Source organism: Canis lupus, chromosome 28, assembly GCF_048164855.1.
Source record: "Canis lupus baileyi chromosome 28, mCanLup2.hap1, whole genome shotgun sequence".
In the NCBI taxonomy this organism is placed as follows: Eukaryota; Metazoa; Chordata; class Mammalia; order Carnivora; family Canidae; genus Canis; species Canis lupus.
In genome coordinates this window covers 900,751-918,944 of record NC_132865.1, presented here as the reverse complement: position 1 = coordinate 918,944, position 18,194 = coordinate 900,751, and the positions used below count along the sequence as shown (strand labels likewise).

Below are 18,194 nucleotides of genomic sequence, written 5' to 3'. Positions count from 1 at the left end.
TGTTCCTATGTCCTCCTAATGTTATTCGGGTTCTTTCTGTTCGTACTTTCAGCCACAAGATGACATGTTTGTACCAGCGGGTCGTACAGACCCCACATAGCCCACCCTGGGTTGGGATTACCAGGCCAGGACCGATGGTCTGAGCGGGGTTGTGGCGCCTGGGGGACCCGGGAAGACCACCTGGAAGGGGCGGGTCGTCGTGGGCCGGACACCCCGAGCTCATGCTGCATGGACAGGCCGGCCACGCCAGGCAGAGGACACACCTCAAGGCCAAGGTGCTCCCTGAGACAACAGGTGCAGACGTCGAGCCTGCCTGGGTGACATGCGGGCATCACCGCGCGTGGACTCCACCCGTTGACTCACTCACCTCCAGTCACAGTGAGGACACGGAGGCTTGGACTCGGCGGCCCGCTCAGGGGCAAGGCCTCTCAGAACACGGCGACGGGCGGGACTGGCACCCAAAGCCCAGCCGGTGTGTGACCCAGCCGCGTGGCCACCTGCAGAGCACGGACACCGCCTCCCCCCACAGCAGGTGCGAGGGTGCGTCCGTCTCCTCGCCCCTTGGGGAACTCAACAGCCCTCCCACGCACGACCACCTCACCCGTTTCTCATTGCACTACCTGAAAGAGTCTAGAAACGTGTTCACACCTGGACATGTGTGCACTTTGCCTTCTAGATGCTTTAGGATAATGTTCAATGAAATAATTCCCTGCATTAACCTGTAGGTGATGCCAGTATTAATGCTATTTTATGCAGAGAAATATCAGTATGTTCTATTCTTCTTTGAGAGGTTTTAAGATACCCAGCTCTACTGAGCATGGAAAGGTAATTCAAGAATCAAAACATTATTTTTTAATAGATCTTTTCCCTCACAAATCTAAATAATTTTTAAAAGTAATTTTTAGAGTGGTTGGTCTTGATTTAAGAGCGTCCTTTACCTACGTATGCCTTATAAAGCCCTGGAGGGTGAGGATGTCACTGTACTCAGAGTGAAGACAGTCACAGTCAAAGCTGCCTCGTCTTCATCTCTGTCTTTGTCTGGGATCGTTTGTTGACCAGGAACAGAAGCCCTCTTATACCACCTAAGGAAAAATAAAAATTTTACCCTAAGGACACTAAACTATCTCAAGATCCTAAAGGAATAAGTTTGATTTGGGTCTCACAAGAGCCAGAAAAAAGAATAGAAAGAAAAAAAAAAAGTCAGGACCCTCCACTATGCGGGCAACACGTGTCCCCTATGTCTACCTGTGTGTTTACCTGCTTGTCCTTGCCCTTGTACATCCATCGTCGAGGACACACGAGGACCCTCGGCAGTCTGGGGTGACTGGGAGTCATCCAAACGCGCAGCTGGGTTTGACCCCCGAGCTCCTCGGCTGAGACGATCGGAAGGGTGCATCTAAGCTGCCGGAGCAGGTGAGGGACTGTGGCACCAAGGGCAGGGCGTCAGGGTGGCAGTCACAGCAGTAGCACCGTCGTCCCTAACGTCGGCCCGGACTGTGTCTCCCCGTCCCACGGGACCTGCACAAAGGCGGTGCCAGCACCTTGAAGATACCTTTGTGGACCCTTCCTATGCTCATGTACCCGAGGATGGCTCGTAGGTCGATGTTTGAGGCCCCCAAACGAGGTAGCCTGCAAACAACGGTTTCCTTAAAATCTCCATTTCTGACTTTAGGATGACATTTGACACGGAACCTTAATCACCGACGTGCGACTTGAGGACGAGCGGCTCTTCATCTAACAATTAGCCAACTTCCCCGACAAAGGAGCGATGGAGGTGAATGGAGAGAAAGGTCAAAAGACGGAGGCTAAAACTAGGTGTTAGCTGTTGTTGGGCTGGGCTTGCCTGTAGATTTTGGTCACGGCTCCGCGCACTGGCCCTGAGGAGCGTGGGTAATTAAGAGTTGGCTGGCTGGATTTCCTCGTATTCCCAGGTTCTATCATCTTTCAAGTGAATTTAGTCAGGGCTGATCCGACTAAATAGATTTCTAGCCTGAACCGCTGGTACCATTCCAGGGAATGCCAAGTGAAGGCCAGTCGGAAACACCGAGGCGGCATCTTTGTCCCCCTGCGGTTCCCTCTCTGACAGCTCACCTCGGGCCACAGCACCTGCTCGTCCCGGCGATCATGCGACGTCACTAAGGACCCTGGTGACAAGGTCCAGGGTGTCGGCTTAGGTTAAAAATATGTCTCTAGTACCTGTCGTCTCTGTTTTTCTCGGGTGTTCTGTGCCTTTTAATTCACCGCCCCCCCTTCTTACACGCCTGCTCTCTGATCTCTGTCTCTATATTCTGTTCCTCTTCTCTATCTTCTTCTGAGATTCCTGAGGTAGGTTGTTTATTCTTTCAGCAATCAGTGAGCGGTTGGGCAGTGATTGATTTTGCCATTTTACCTGTTGTGCCCCCTAAAGCACAGCCCTCGAACGGAGGACCTGAAAGCACACTGGGGGGAACCCTTGCCTTTAATCGCTTCCTGCTTTCCGTGTGTGAGATATACATGCGCCACACAACTCCATGGAGTTTTATTCAGTCAAAAAAAGTTGCAGTTAGCAAAACACAGCAACAGGCTGCTGTAGACGGAATGTTTGTGCCTCTGGATCCCCCTCCCCAGACTCCCTCCTATACATAGGTTGAAATCCTAATCTCCAAGGTGATGGTGTCGGGTAGTGGGGCCTTTGGAAGGTGGTTAGGCCAGTAGAGTAGAGGCCTCATGGATGGCACTGGGGTTCTTATCAAAGGGGCTCCAGAGGACGCAGTCACCCCCTCCCTCACCCTGTGAGGACACAGCAAAGAGAGCCCTCCAGGAACCAAGAAGCCCGCTCTCACCAAATATGCCAGTGCCTTGATCTGGGACTTCTCAGCTTCCGGAACTGTGAGAAATGAATTTTTCTTGTTCAGAAGCCAGTCTATGATATTTTCCTTAGAGCAACCCAAAGACACAGACCTTCCTCATTTACGACTTTAGATACGTCCCTAACAGCAGCAGACATCCTTGTCCCTTACCACCCTCCTCTACCCCCCGCCCCCAGCATAGGCAGGTCTTTAGTAACCCCGACTTGCGTACGTGCTTTTACCATCTGCGTCTTTTATACGTCCAGATTATCCTTCTGGTCACACCTTCTGACTCTCAAATGCATTTGGACACAAGATTTGAATATTTCTTTGTTATCAAATACCTGATATTATGTGACTCTCAAAATGGCACCATCCCCTTATTATCCGTACTCTCAATGTTGCATAAACCTCAAGAGGCTCATATGCACCAAGAGCTTTGGGGGTGCATGTTCCTTGAACAGATGCACGGGCTTATTTCCTTTGATCGCTGTCTGCCCACGCTGAGGCAGGGAGCGGCCACCATGGTCCTCCTTAGGGAGATGCCCCAACAGACAGCAGTAACCTGGAGAGCCAGCAGGTGAGTGCGTTTCCCCCTTTCCCCGGGGTTCTGATCTATTTGATGTTTCTAACCGTTGGGGAGAAAGGAGGTGCAGCCTTGCCCCAGGCCTGAAAAGCAGACTAGCTCTCTTGGCGGTAGAGGCGACAGTTGAGGCTCTTTGCATTTCTCTCACACTGTTCATTTTCCTTTGGAAACTCCTTTTCGAAGTCCCTGTCTCCTCCATCTCATGCAATTCTTTAAGCCACAAAGAATCCATCTTAAAAATAAGGCTGTAGTTCATCCTTCCAAAAACCAAGGTAGACCCACGCTGACCCACAGTTGCCAGCCCAGTTTCTGTGGAATTAGGAGCGTCCGATGATACAACTTCCAGTTCTCCTGACTTCCTCTCTCTCTTTCTCCTTTGCCCACTTTTCTGCTTCTCCACATTTCCTCTTGGACTATCAGCACGTTCGACTTGCCCGTGGGGAGCTTGGCGGATGGCACTCAGCATGGAAGAGCTGATGCCTCTGACTTTGAGCTGTAACTTCCCAGTTCTCTAAATTTCTTTCTTTGAGATTTATTGCAGTGAACGGCCACTGAGACACTGTGATTCTCAGAGTAGGCTCTATTTTATTCTAAGTTCAAAAATTACCATGGCCTAGTATCTATCTATCTATATCTATGTTTCTCACAGTTTCACAACTCTCATGCACTATAGACTGAGTTTTAGACCAAAACTTATCTAATAAATATTTATTGTGTGTCTTTATGTACCAGGAATGAGAATACAGTGGTAGAAAAGACAGAAAGGTCCCTGGTCTCCTGGAATGGGCATTTTAGGAGCAGAATAGTTGCACATTTGACTTATTCCGGAAGCCAGAGAGGAAAAGATTCTAACAGGCGGAAGAACGTATTTGCGGTGTTCTGTAGGATGCGTGCCATAGACACCGAATTGAAAAACAGTTTCCATCACAAAATATTTCAGATTAATTACTTCCATTCAGGAAATACATGCTTCTTATTTTCTCCAAACTAGAAATTACTTTCTCTGTCTTTTCTTTGAAGTTCTCCTAAATCTGTTATTATTCAGTGTCTCTATCCAATTTCTCATCAAACTGCCCTATTTGTAGCTTCCAAACTTTAACACCCCTAGGCTGAGATGGAGCCTCTAAGATGATTTAGGGGCTGAGACTGTGTGAGGCAGAAACGGTATTTAAGTCCTTCATGAAATCAAGAGCTTTCCAAGTGCTGCATTTTGGGTCGATAGGGGGTCTTTGGTCACTCTTTATTTTTCTTCTTCTTCTTCTTTTCTTCTTCTCTTCTTCTTCTTCTTCTTCTTCTTCTTCTTCTTCTTCTTCTTCTTCTTCTTTTCTTCCTTCTTCTTCTTCTTCTTCTTCTTCTTCTTCTTCTTCTTCTTCTTCTTCTTCTTTTTCTTCTTCTTCTTCTCTTTCTCCTTCTCTTTCTCCTTCTCCTTCTCCTTCTTTTTTATTTTTTTTGAAGGAGGGTGTAGGAGGGCTGAGAAGCCCTCGCACCACGGGTTCATTACATTCATCCTCTTAAGACACGGTCTGTCTTCACGAAGGCCTGAAGGCGGCTGCGAAGCTCCTGTGTTTCCCCGACTCTCCAAGCGGTGTCCTCCTGCTGGTGTGATGCCCGCAGGCCCGGCTCAGGCCCGGCTCAGGCCCGGCTCAGGGTCTCTGCGGTGACAGCGGCCTCTCCCCCGGGAAGTGAGGGGAAGTGAGCGTGGAGAGACCCCTCGGAGGCAGGAGGCAGGCGGGGAGGGGAGCGCGGTGGGGCTGGCGGGGAGGGCAGGGGAAGGGAGGGCAGGGGAAGGGAGGGGAGGAAGGGGAGGGCAGGGGAGGACAGTGAAGACTGGGAGGGGAGGGCAGGGGAAGGGAGGGGAGGAGGGGGGAGGAAGGGGAGGGGAGGGGGAGGGTAGGGAGGGGTAGGGAGGGGAGGGCAGTGAGGACTTGAGGACGGGGAGGGAGGGGAGGGAGGGGAGGGAGGGGGAGAGGGCAGGGAGGGTAGGGAGGGCAGGGGAGGGGAGGGCGGGGAGGACGGGGAGGGAAGGGGAGGGAGGGGAGGGAGGGCAGGGGCGGGGAGGGAGGGGGAGGGGAGCCGAGGCCCGCGCACGCGCACGCACCGGCTGGAGCCGCGCCGCGGAGCCCGAGCGCCCGCTGGGGTCGCCCTGCAGGACCGTCTCGGCCCGGCTGGACTCCCACGGCGCCTCCCCTCCCCCGGGCGCCCGGGGAGGGGAGGGGGGAGGAGGGAGGAGGGAGGGGGGAGGGGGGAGGGGGAGGAGGGGGCGGAGCGGGAGGCGGCGGCGCGGGCGGGGCGGGGAGGCGGGAGGCGGGAGGCGGGAGGCGGGAGGCGGGAGGCGGCGCCGGGAGCCCCAGTCCGCGCTGGTCCGCGCGTCGCCCCAGAGCCGCGGAGCCGCCGCTGCGCCCTGCCCGCCCGCCCTGCCCGCCCTGCCCGCCCGGCCCCTCGCTGCGCCCTCCCTCCCGCCCGGCGGGTCCCCGCGCAGCGCCCTCCCGCCCGCCCGCCCTCCCGGGTCCGCCCTCCGGGTCCGCCCGCAGCGGGAGCCGCGCCGGGAGCCGCGGAGGAGCCGGCGAGGAGCGGCGGCCGCGGCCCGCGGGAGCCAACAAGTGAGGAGGCGCCGCGTTCCGGGCGCAGCGGGCGGCGCAGCGGGCGCGGGAGAGGCCGGCGAGCCCCGACCCGGCCCGGCCCGACCCGACCCGACCTCGACCTCGACCCGGCCCGGCCCGGCCCGGCCCGGCGGCTGAGCGCTGGTTGGCGGCGGCCCGCGTGGCGCTCGCTGCAGGCGCGTCCGGAGCGGCCGGTCCCGGGAACATGCGGCGCGCCTGGGTCCTGCTCGCCCTGGGCCTGGCGGCCTGCGCGGCGGCGGCGGTGAGTGCGGGGGCCGGGGCGGGGCGCGGAGGGCGCGGAGGGCGCGGAGGGGGCGGCGGCGGCCCGGCCCGGCCCCCAGGCGCGCTGTCCCGGGGCCGCGGCCCGACCCCCGCACCCGCACGCGGCGCCCGGAGCCCGAAGTTTGCAAAACTTCCATTGTCTGAGGCCGCGCGGCGGGGCGGGGGCGAGAGCGCACGGGGGCCTCCAGCCGCCACGCCCGCCCCGGCCCGCGGCACCGGCACCGGCACCCGCACCCGCACCCGCACCCGGCCTGCCTCCCGGGCGCGGCGGCGGGGGCGCGTCTGGGGCTGCGGGGCCGGGAGGGCGCCCTCGGGGTGCAGGGGGCTGACCCGGGGGTGCAGGCGGTGCAGGGGAGCGGCTGTTCCGACCCCGCCGGTGCGCGCCCCGGGCCGGCCACCTGGGCGGCCCTGCCTCCTGCCTCCTGCCCCCTGCCCGGGGCCGGGAGGGGAGGGGAGGGGAGGGGAGGGGAGGGGGCCGCGGGTGCAGAGCGCGGGGGAGGGAGGGGAGCTCCCGCGTGCGCCAGGTGCGGCCGCAGGTGGGCCGGAGCGGCGCGCAGGGTGCACCTGAGCTGCGGGTCCCCGCGGCGGCCGGAGGTTGACCCGCCGGCGCCCACCCATCCCCTTAGCAACTCCGGCTCCTCGGACACGAAAGGGGAGAGTCTCACTCTCCGCGCGTTTCAGAAAAACATGATTTGCTCATCTTGTTGCAAAACAGGGCAAAGGGGAGCCGCCGGCCCGGCCCCGGGCTCGCGGGGAAGCCGCCTGGGGCGCCGGGGCCAGGGAGGCCCCTTTCTGGGGCTGAATCCTGCACCGCGTCGGCTGGCAAGTGTCAGGGTTCGGGGCTTCTGCAGAAAGAAAGTCTCGGTTTCTATGCATTTTGGCAGAAACCTGTCGCTGCTCCTAGAGGAGGCTCCTGGGCTCCCCTGGGCTGCCCTGGGCTCCCCGACTCTCCGCCTTGGGGTTCCGAGATTCCTCCCTTCCGACCAGGAGCAGATGCTTCCCAGCGAGCTCCCCGCTCCCTGCGGGAGATGCTCTCTCAGGCAACTGGAGGATCATCCAAAGGCTGATGAGGTATTTTTAAGATGTCACTTTGGAGTCTTTGTGAGGCTGCTGCAAAGCTGGGGTGGCCCCGAGCCCCCCTTTTCAATCGCTCCTAGTCTCCATCCCATGCGGAGCAGCCTCAGCCTGTGTGAAGTTGCAAGACCCGGCTCTGCAGCAGCCAGTATTAGAGCACGTTGTCTCCAAAACCTCTTATTCTAAGGTTGAAAACGACACCACTTCCCCGCTTCCCCGGGAGTGACAAGAAGCGGTTGTCCCTCCGAGCCGAAAAGTCTGTGTTTCAGAGGAGGAGAGGGAAAAAAAATGTCTGCACTTAGTGGATTTTTGAGTTTTAGACTAAGCACAAGGGAAGGAGGGGGGCGCACAGAGATTCTTGGGAATGAAGGCTCAAAGCTGTCGTTCCGGAGGCTTCCGTTCTGGGTGCTGGAGGCAGCAGGGACTGTTCCTGGCCACACGTTCGTACTTTCCAGCCGTCAGTCCCCGTCAGTCGGGGCTGTCGCTGCGGGAACACCGAGCGAGGGAAAGGACTGACCCGGTGTGGCCCGAGTGCTACGCTGCTGTTTCTGTCTTCATTTTTTTTTTTTTTTTTTTTTTTTTTTACCGAGACTGTTTACCTTTAGAAGTAATCTATTGCAGGCTGCTATAAACACATGATTTGAACCGGAAATATGTTTAAGAAAAGGAAGTGTTCTGAAACTAATGGAATTTTGTACACACGTCTCCCTGTGTGTGAATTAAGAGAAACTGTCAAGTCATTTGGACTCGGACGTTACCTCTCAGCACACTGGGAAAGGCAGGCTTTGGACAGTTGCATTAGAAAGAAAAATAAAACTGGAGCCGTGTAACCTTTTTCAGTTCTTCAAAAAAATATGTTTTGGCTGTGCTGGTAAATGAAACAAATTGGTTTTCCTAGGGAATTTTAGAAAAACAAGGGCTGTTTGTCTTTTCGTTGTTGGCTCTTGGCAGTAGGTAGACATCATTTTAGAAAGAAAGATCTTGTGAGCTCAGGCTTGCAAAAGACGGATGTCCTAAAGGGAGTTAGGGTATGCCCTCCAATTACTGCTTCTGGGGCCTGGCGCACCTGCATAACACGATTACTCACAGGGCACCTTGAATGATCATTAGTTTGGAAAGGATTTCAAAAGATCGTCTAGCTTTTTCTTTTTTTTTTATTTATTTTTATTATTTATTTATTTATTTATTATTTATTTTCATCTAGTTTTTTTCCCTGGGCAGGACTGATTCCCAGCTCTCTGGAAGCCCCCCAGAGGCCTGAGCAGCCAGCCACAGGTGGCCCCGAGTCTGCTCAGGTTGGCAGGGCCCGGAGGCTGACCCAGCCACACACAACCAGACACTCTGTCATTAAGGTTTATGGGGAGTCTGGTCAAGCCACTATGTTATTGGCGTGTCAGCCGGCAGCGATCCAGTTGATGGCGTGAGGAATGTCATCTGAGTTGAGGTTCTCACAACATTGCCAAAAATCAGACTAAAATGATCTCGCCTGTCGTTTCCTTCTTACCACGGAAGGAGACCTGCCATTTGTGCCACCGTCGGTGGCACGTTCCGGTATCTCAGAATCACCCGACTCTTTCACGGACCGGAAGCCCAAATCAGGTTTTAGGAAAGAAAACAGCAAGAGGTCACGAAGGAGAGCCCCTGCTGTTTACCTCTCTAATCGGTTGCACCAGCACCGTCATCTTAATTCTGGGCTTTCGGATTTGACTCTTGCAGACATCCTTGACTCATGCCACTCTGTTGACTTCCATGTCCTGTTGACTGCTCAGTCCCCCTCCGTGTTGCTCGGTCCGCAAATACCGTGCGGCACCTGCTCAGTGCCCGGCTTGGACGCCCCCCTGTGCTCCCGCAGCCCGCATTCTGGTGATCCAGGTAGCTTTCCCCTTCGGTTCCGTCTCTCCTGGGACCCGTGCCTTTGTATCGGCAGCAGCTTTGTAGTTGCGCCTCCCGGTCCAGATGCTCATCTGCTGTTTGATGCACCGTGCTGGTGGTGTTCCCATGGTCCACAGGCCTCCGCGTTCCTTGTTATCACAGCGTGGAGTCTAAATATCTCTGCCAGATTTATAAGATGCTCATAATATCGCCCCTTCCTATTATCCCCCCCCTTGATCACGCTCCATCCTGTCACCTGGCCACGGCCCGCTGGTCTCACTGTCATGATCACTCCTGGGACGTAGCCGCCTCTTTAGTGTTTCTCTTTTAACATTCTGTGGATTCAGACCCAGGCTCCAGATGGCCTTTCATGTTTGAGCCCTTGTTTTTCTCTTTCTGTAAATGGTACAGCAGAGGAATGACGCGAATCAGTGGCAGTGTGGAAATCCAGATTTCGGGGCCTCCTCTCAGACCTGCATGGTCAGTAGCCGGAAACAGGGTGATCTGGCTGTTTCTGAAGCATCTCAGGAGATGCCCATCCATCAGTCACATCTGGGAACCACTGGCCTGGGGCACATACTTTACCTCGTCTTCTATGCTATTGTGCGCTAGTTGGTGGGCTCCCAGCAGTATGTGGCCCCTTGGAGGCCACTGTGGAGCGCAGACGGGTTCGGCCTGGCAGGTGGACAAGCTGGGTTCAGATGCTGGTACTTTAGCCGCTTAATGTGGTAGGGCTTGGACAACATGCTAAAACTCCAAGTCACCTGAAAAAATACATGGTGCATGTGTATAGGTTGGACGTGAACGCCTTTGTAGCATGAGTGTCCTGACCCTGTAACGGGGGAGCCTAGGCATGGTGCTTCAGGCACAGAGGGCACTACGTGGTTTCTCTCTTCCTTTCTTGGCCTCTACTTTCTAGTCTAAGACGTTCTTAAGCCCTCCCTCTCCCTCTGATGTTCTTTTTTTTTTTTTTTTTGTATATATATATTTTTAAATTGGAGTTCAATTCGCCAACATATAGTGTAACACCCAGTGCTCATCCCGTCCAGTGCCCCCTGTTTTCTCCTCCAGCGAGATTGGTGCCCTATAGGGGGAGGGCCCTGACTGCTGCACCTCACCTGTTGCTGACCTGTGTTTAAGCGCAGGTGCCCAGGGCTAGGGCAGTGTGGATCTGTGGGTTCTGCTGAAGCTCAGCTTTGCTCTGACCACTGAAAGCAGCATGGTCTCCGATCCGCTGGATCCCCCACCCTGGGGCTATACCTGGGCTAGTTTGTCAGTGTCGACTCACGAGACCCCAGTTTCATCAACCCTGAAGAATAAACAAGACCTTGGGGTGCCCGGGTGGCTCAGTGGTTGGGCATCTGCTTTTGGCCCGGGGTGTGACCCCGGGGTCCTGGAATCGAGTCCTGCGTTGGGCTCCCTGCATGGAGCCTGCTTCTCCCTCTGCCTGTGTCTCTGCCTCTCTCTCTCTGTCTCTCATGAATAAATAAATAAAATCTTAAAAAAAATAAAAGAACAAACAAGACCTTGAGGTCAAGTCCTGCCGTCGTCGGCGTACGTCCATGCTGCCTCCTACACGCTTCCGCTGAGAGTGCAGCGCCCCGGAAGGAGAGCGGTGTCTGTACTGCAGGCTGCAGCGCCGTTGGGCATCTAGAAGGAAGTGGCAGGGGTGGGGAGGGGATGTTGGGGGGCAAGGGGCAGAGAGAGCCTTTTTATTTTTTAAGGATAGAAATATGTGAAATTTCTCCTTTTAGCAATTTGAGCTTTCTTCCTGCTATTAAAAAATATCACTGCGTTTTGACAAGTCTGTTTCTGGGGCCGTGTTAGTTTTAGCAACAAGGCTGGAGGGGTGAGTGCCTTTGAATGGGAACGAACACGGCCGAAATAGAGTTGTGAACGTCTGCTTCTCTTGGGGTATCTCAAAGGATCGGGCGGACTGGAGAAAGGGAGAAACCGTGAAGTCTGTGGAGATTTCCCGTTTGTCCTATTAGCAGAAAGAGGCCAACTGGTATGTACTCGACGGTGTGAGAGCCAGCTCGTGCTCTGGGACGCCAGCGTATGGAAAACGGTGTTAAAGACAAGATCCGTCTTCACATTTTTTTTTTTTCCCTCCGCTGTTGAATCTGTTTTGTCAAACACGTCACAAAGATGCAGGAAATGTGCCCTTTACAAAGCATTTGGATGTTTATTTTCTCTTGTGATCATACAGGTAGATAAATACAAGCAGTACTGATATTTACGGAGTTCGTGCAGTTAAGAGAGTTTTTAATCTGTTGATAAGAATGACACATGGAACGAGATATCCAATTATTAAAGGACTTTTTTTTTTTTTCCCAAGCTCTTACCAAGAAAGAGTAAAAGTCAAATACGTAGTAAATATGTACTATATCGTGTGGTATGTTATCAACTATAAAGACAGTAACAATCAAAGGGCAATATTTAGGGCAAAAGTGAGGTTTTTGCATACACGTGTAATTATCTTAATCCCCGTGGGACCTCAGCTTCCCCATCTCTAAAATTAAGGAAGTGAACTAGAAGAATTTTCTGTCTCTAAGAGTTTTTCTAAATGCTTCAGGGTAACACTGGAGAAATGTTAGGATTAACCTAATCGATAAGTAATTACGGAGCGCCTGCCAAGTCCTTGCTGTTTTATTCCCGAAGCCCGGGACCCCGTCCCGTCACCGGAGGGCACCGGAGGGAAGTCCCTTCCGATCGCTGACGTGAGCCGTTGCCTTGGCCCGAGCGCTCCCGGCGTGTTCGCGGCCGGCCGTCTAGCGCTTCCTCCTGGATCTTCTGATCTAAGCCCGTGTAGCTCCAGGACCAGCTGGTGTGATGGAGTTCACTTCCGTTCTACACACAGAACAACACGACTTGGTGTCATTTGGAGGGCTTTTTTTTTTTTTTTTTTTAAGATTTTAGTTGTTCATGTGAGACCGAGAGAGAGAGGCGGAGGCGGCCCAGGCCAGGGAGAAGCAGGCCCCCTGCGGGGAGCCCGACCAGACTGGATCCCGGGACCCCAGGGTCATGCCCTGAGAGCAGGGCAGACGCTCCCCTGCGGAGCCCCCCAGGCACCCCTTGGAGGGTTTTTTACGGCCAAAGTCACTGAGGGGTGTCAGGCCCCTCGCTTGGTTTCTGGCCCGGACATCCACTTGCAGAGCGAGGCCTTACCTGGTACCTTCCCATGGGCCCGTCTCGGGAGCACTGGAGCCCCATGTAGGTGCCGTGGATGCCGGAAGCAGGGGGGGGAGCCCACCCAGGTGAGCAGGTGCTATGGGCGGACTGGCTCGGAGCCTGGACCCCGGAGGTAAACCGTTGCGTCGGTTTGCATCCCCTTCACTGTGTAACCTTGGGCAGGTTTCTTGATCGCTCCGGGCTCGGTTTTCTCCTCTGTAGAATGGAATATCCCAAGCAAGGTTTTAGGGTTATGTGAGGCAGGATAGGTACAGGCTTTATGTCATGAGTCAGTTCCTATTACTCTGATTCGTGGTTTTCTGTCTCCTTAAGGGGACGCGGGCTTCCCTGGTCGGGTCCAGCCCAGAGAGAGGCCCGGGATGGCAGGACTGAGCCTGGGCCTTCATAGCCGGGGCTCTTTTTCCTGATTTGGGGAAGCCTGGCCTCCTGTTGAGTGGTTGGGGATGTGTTCGTAGTTAGCTTTTCTCTAAATGTGGGTGAGGTGAGAGGAAATGTCATGGGCTGTTTCTGCAAGGCTCCTTACCAGGGCTGCGTGAATCTGTGAATGTTACGATGTGAAAAGCCCATTTTATTTTTTTCCCTGATGATTTTTACCTCTTCAAGTCTATCCAAGGGAAATAGCCATAGCTGGGTAAATGCGTTTATTGAATATTCACTTAATAACAGTCAAAAAAAAAATGGAAATAACCTGAGTGTCCAGTAAGAGAAGATTGGTTAAATAAATGATTCTGAATTAGACGTTAAATACCCAAGGCCCCTTAAAAATGGGTTTGAAGAATGTTTACGACTTGGAAATGTAAAGTCCAGTATAAAACTATATAATGAAACTGATGTTATATTATTATTATTATCGTTCTTATTTATTTCATCTTTTTTTTGTTTTTTGTTTTTTGTTTTTTTGTGAGCAAAGTGATAGAAGTTTTTTAAGCAGAGACACAGAGAAAGCTCTCCAAAGTGAGAGGGGTCCCGGCAGGGTTGCGCACTAAGGTTATATTAAATAAACTTATAAATTTTATGGGATAAAATTCCAAAGAACTAAATATGTGCAGACACACAGACACCAGTGAGTGCAAGGAAAACTGAGGAGCCGAATACGATTAGCGGATGGGATCCATGTCAATGCCCTCGTGACATTCACTATGGTTCTGTAAAATGTTACCCATTGGGGAAAATTAGATAAAGGGTAGAAGGGACCTCTTTGTATTGTTTCGTACAAGTGCCTGTGAACCATTATGTCCGCCAAAAAGTTCAATGGAACCAACAGCAGCAGACCCAGAGGGGTTCGCGGGTACCGCCTGCCGCCCCCAGGGGACCGGATAATTGTCGTCACGGAGCTTAGAGAACGATGGAGTCCGGTCTTTGTCATTTTATGGGGTTAGCGTTACCCTGTGTCAAAATCAGACCGATCTCGAGTCCGGCTTCCCCTGTGATGCCGACGTCGAAGTGTCATGTCATCAAACTGAAAACAGCGGCGTAGTGACAGAGGCCCGATGAGTCCGAGTAGGGCTTCCCCGGGCGCGCTGCGGCCGCAGAAGGGCAGCGCTGCGAGCGGTTGCGGGGAGGGGACAATAGAACCATACGATCTCCTCGACAGATGCAGAAAGCATCTAATAAAAGATGACAAATAAAAAAAAATAAAAAAAAAATAAAAGATGACAAAGAACGTCGGGACGAGGGGCTCTTCCTTCCTGGCGAGCGCGAAGGCTTGCTATATTAGGGTCAGCACATCTGTGCCGATGGCTCAGTTCGCTTGACATGTTTAGGGACCGAGAGATCACTGTTTACTGAGTTGTCAGGCAACAGTCCCTAGTTGCCTGGGTGACAGGTGTGTGACCGCGCAGTGAGGAATGGGCCCTAACGTATGTAGAGCCTAATCCACGTGAACGTGCGGGTCCGGCATTGCCAGGATTCAGTTTTGGGCTCCCTCAAAGTAAGATGATGCAGCAGATGATCTTGAGGGTTTTGGACTCGGGCGTATCGGGGTTTGGTTTTCGGTTATTAGCGCCCGAAACCCCTGTGACCTTGGGAGGTTTCTTGCCATTTCTGAGCTTGACATTGGGGATTATAGTATTTTACCTTTTTGGTTATTTTGAAGGTCGGCTTCAATACTCACAAAAGCTTCCAACAACAACAACCCCCCCCGCCCCCCCTGCCGACCCTTATTAGGTGTCTGAAGCACGTTTGCTTCTCTTTCCTTTTAGCTTTAAAGTCTGTGATTCTGGGACATTTTAGACATGCATAAATATGCACGCATACGTTTTTGTTTGTTTCTCATTTGCATTCTCACCCTTGACACCACGGGACGCATATTTTCACAAATTTATGACCAGTCTATTTTTTTTTTTTTACCAGGCCAGGGTGTGATGCCGAATTACGCTTTTTCTTCCTGCCATCCTCTGTTTCCCGAATTACGTTCAGCTAAAACTAAAAAAAAGACTTGTACGCAAGTTGGAAATTCAGTTAAGACTTGAAAATCTAGCACAGGACGTGGGATGATGATTGTAAAATGTTTAAAGAAGGTCAGCATTGCGGTCTTATGTTGTCGACGCTGATTTCTCTGTTGGGTTTGCTAGTGAATTAAACTCTTAACTTTATTTCTGCCCCGCTTCTGGATTCACTTAGGGAAGAGCGGGGAGTATTTTTATTGCATTTTTCAGGTATCCTCCTGCTTTTCAAAAGTTTGCATTAGGCCGCTGCACTTTTATGGAAGACCTGCCTTAGTACATGTTTTCTTTTAAAGATTTTGTTTATTTATTCATGAGAGACAGAGAGAGAGAGAGAGAGGCAGAGACACAGGCAGAGGGAGAAGCAGGCTCCCTGCAGCGAGCCTGATGTGGAATTCGATTCTAGGACCCGGGGTCACGCCCTGGGCCGAGGGCAGATGCTCACCCGCTGAGCCACCTGGGTGCCCCAGTACCTGTTTTCACTAATCGTAAGAAATCTGAAAGAGAATTTTTGCTTTTATGAAAAAAAAAAAAGACAAGAAGTGAAGACAGCGTCCAGCGCTCGTTTGGCAGTGAGCTCGCGGAGGCCGCCGTGCCCTGAGCGGCGAGAGGACCCCCTCCCCGCCCCCGCCAGGCGCCCTCCCCAGGAACCACACTCAGCATCTCGGCCTCCCGCTGCCTTAGCTTTGAACTGTGTGAGCATCCGTGCTTTATCTTGACCTGTTTTGTGCATCCATTAGCAAAGGGGGTCCTGTGTCATCAGAAAAGCCTAAGAGGGCATTGTTTTGGGTCTGGGAACGCTCAGAAGTTTTTCGGTACAAATTACCGGTAATGGCTTCTTTGCTTTCTGCCATTTCAGTGTATGAAGGGCTTCTTAGGAGCCCTCTACTTCCAGATAGCAGGGGAAGCTGCCTTCGATCTGCTTAGGTTTTGTAATGGTGCTGATCGGTTATTGAATGAGGTCTCGCGTTTGGTAAGTCGGTCAAGACTTGACCCCTGCCACGGCGCGTCCACCGAGGGCAAAGCTCTTTGCTGGGCTTGCAGGTCAGAAAAGGAAATCGTGACACGATACCTGCCTTCAAGCAGTTATCATCGGCCTTCTGATTATTCAGGGTAGTTGAAGATGGGTCGGGCCCATAGGTCACACATGCGTCATGTGTAAAATATGCGTCAGCTTGTTTTTATCTGAGTCTGGTTAGACGTAGCTGGTCATCCCAACTGCCAGAGAATCACGTCTGCTGTTGAGAAGGATAAGAGCCCGGGGATTCCCGGGTGGCTCGGCGGTTGAGCGCCGCCTTCAGCCCAGGGCGTGACCCCGGGGTCCCGGGATCGAGTCCCACGTCGGGCTCCCTGCATGGAGCCTGCTTCTCCCTCTGCCTGTGTCTCTGCCTCTCTCTCTGTCTCTCATGAATAAATAAAAAATAAAATCTTTAAAAAAAAAAAGAAGAACCCCCTGTAGAAGAGAAGTCCCTGCTTTCCCAGAGAAGCAAGAAGGAGACCTTCTCGGAAGCGGCATGGTGTGCTGGAGAAGAAGCAGATTTCTACTGATGACCTGAAGACACGCGATTTTCAGATTTTTTTTTCCCCTCTTTCCCCACCTGGTCTCCAAGGAAAGACTTCTGAGCATTAACATGAGTGAGAGACACAAAGAGTAAGAAACTGCTGAGAACCTGAATGACTTATTGACATTCGTATATGAGGAAGAAAGGAACCAGTCTGGTTCTCCAGTCCTATAAACTTTGGGGTCCGGACGGTGAGAACTGGACCGTGGGTCATCGGCTTAGCTGTGAAAGCCTTGGGAGGGTTTTCCTCGAATTCTTTTGGATTCTCCTTTTTTGACAGTGTGACAATGGATTTTAGAGCCGGAATTGACTCTTAACAGGAAACTCACCTGGAGAGGTTAGGCGGCTAGTCCGGGATCACGTAACTGGTCAGTGGTAGAGCCGTAATGTTGGGCTTAAGCCGTCGGGGCTGTGGGAGTGATTTTTTCTTATCCTACAAGTTTTTTCTTACACATTTTTCCCTACACGTTCCCCTCCTGGCTGCTCCTCCCCTCATGCCTCCCCTTAGTCATCAGCACCGGGTGCGCTCGCTCCGGGCCCAGGTTTGATGTGTACCTGAGGCAGCAAGCGGAGCGCACGTTAGACTTTCTACGCTCTGAATCGGTGTGGTTAACGCGTGCTGTGCAAGATGAATGATTTAAGGTGACGCTTAGATAATTTTTCAATTTGCAGCAAAAAAAAAAAAAAAAAAAAAAGAAAGTCGTACTCCGGCCGGCCGACTTTGTTATTACCCGCGTGACCCTTCTGGCTAATCCAGGGAGGACAGCGGAAAGCATTGGGATTGGGAGAGACCAGGGGCTGAAGTCCATCCGGTTGATTCGTGAATCGTAGAAAGACCGTGGGGACTTGCGGACAGAAAAGGAGATGAAAGGTTCCTGGAGATAAGAATCAAAACTAGAAGCAGAGTCCTCATGAATTAATACCGCATTTTATGGGATTTAAAAAAAAACAAACAAAAAAAAAGCTGCTACGGTAGGTTGAGGGGAAAAGAGCATTCCTTAAAGGTTTATACTAAAAATAGGTCCGTGCCTTCCAGGAAAAAAGGGAGTGGAGGCACCTCTGGTCCAGGTGGAAGCTCAATTCCTTTTCTGGTGTTGGAGGCAGAGTCGTCTGTCCTTCCAACGTCTTTCTCTTGAATCATCTTTTTTTTTGTTGTTTTTTTCTTCTTGATACATCTGAGCACAATCCCGTAAATATATTTGCGTCATGGTTTTTTTTTTTTTTTTTTTTTTTTTTTTTTTTTCAGAAGATAAGCCTGTGGGGTGGTATTTTTAAGAAACGAATTTCATTAAAGGACACTGACATTAAAGGACACTGAAATTGCTACACGGACGTCCTACTGTGTACTTAGAACGTGGTGGCGCTTGCCGTTCTCGTCTGTAATTGTCTCCCAGCTGCCCGGCGGCGTCACTTGCCACGACTGCAGGTCCTGCGACTTAGCAGAAGTCACATCCCTGGGTTGGGTTTGTTTGTTCTTGGCTTTAAATAGCCCCGACCCGATGCTATGGCAGCTTTCAGGAGAGCCGCGAAGGATGTGGATGTGTGACCACGTTTTAATGGGGTCTGAACAGGTGCAGGTCCCCACGGGGAAGGGCCGGGCCCTTCCTTCGCCCTGGTGGCCGCCCGGGCTCCGGGTCCCTTGCCATCGGGGAGCCTCTCCGCGGGCTTGTCTGGCGATGGGGGAGCCTGGGGTGGAGTTCGCAGGGTCTCCCCGGATGCCCGGCTCTGCTGGTGTCCAGCCGTGGGGCTGGGGC

General features: G+C 52.8%; 1 protein-coding gene and 1 long non-coding RNA gene across 2 annotated transcripts in view; one reads left to right on the top strand and one right to left on the bottom strand.

Annotated features, from left to right (window-relative positions):
* Positions 1-6,020: 6,020 nt before the first annotated feature.
* SDC2 (syndecan 2) overlaps positions 6,021-18,194 on the top strand; it is an 86,913-nt gene continuing 74,739 nt past the window's right edge. Inside the window, exon 1 of the mRNA XM_072803826.1 lies at positions 6,021-6,276. Within this exon, the coding sequence (XP_072659927.1) occupies positions 6,220-6,276 (57 nt within the window). The 5' untranslated portion in view covers positions 6,021-6,219. The remainder of the gene's footprint in view (positions 6,277-18,194) is intronic.
* LOC140620071 (uncharacterized) lies at positions 11,990-14,223 on the bottom strand. The gene is made up of 3 exons (XR_012019807.1): positions 13,820-14,223; positions 12,411-12,629; positions 11,990-12,092 (listed from the first exon to the last, which is right to left on the bottom strand). It is a non-coding gene; the product is annotated as an uncharacterized lncRNA (long non-coding RNA).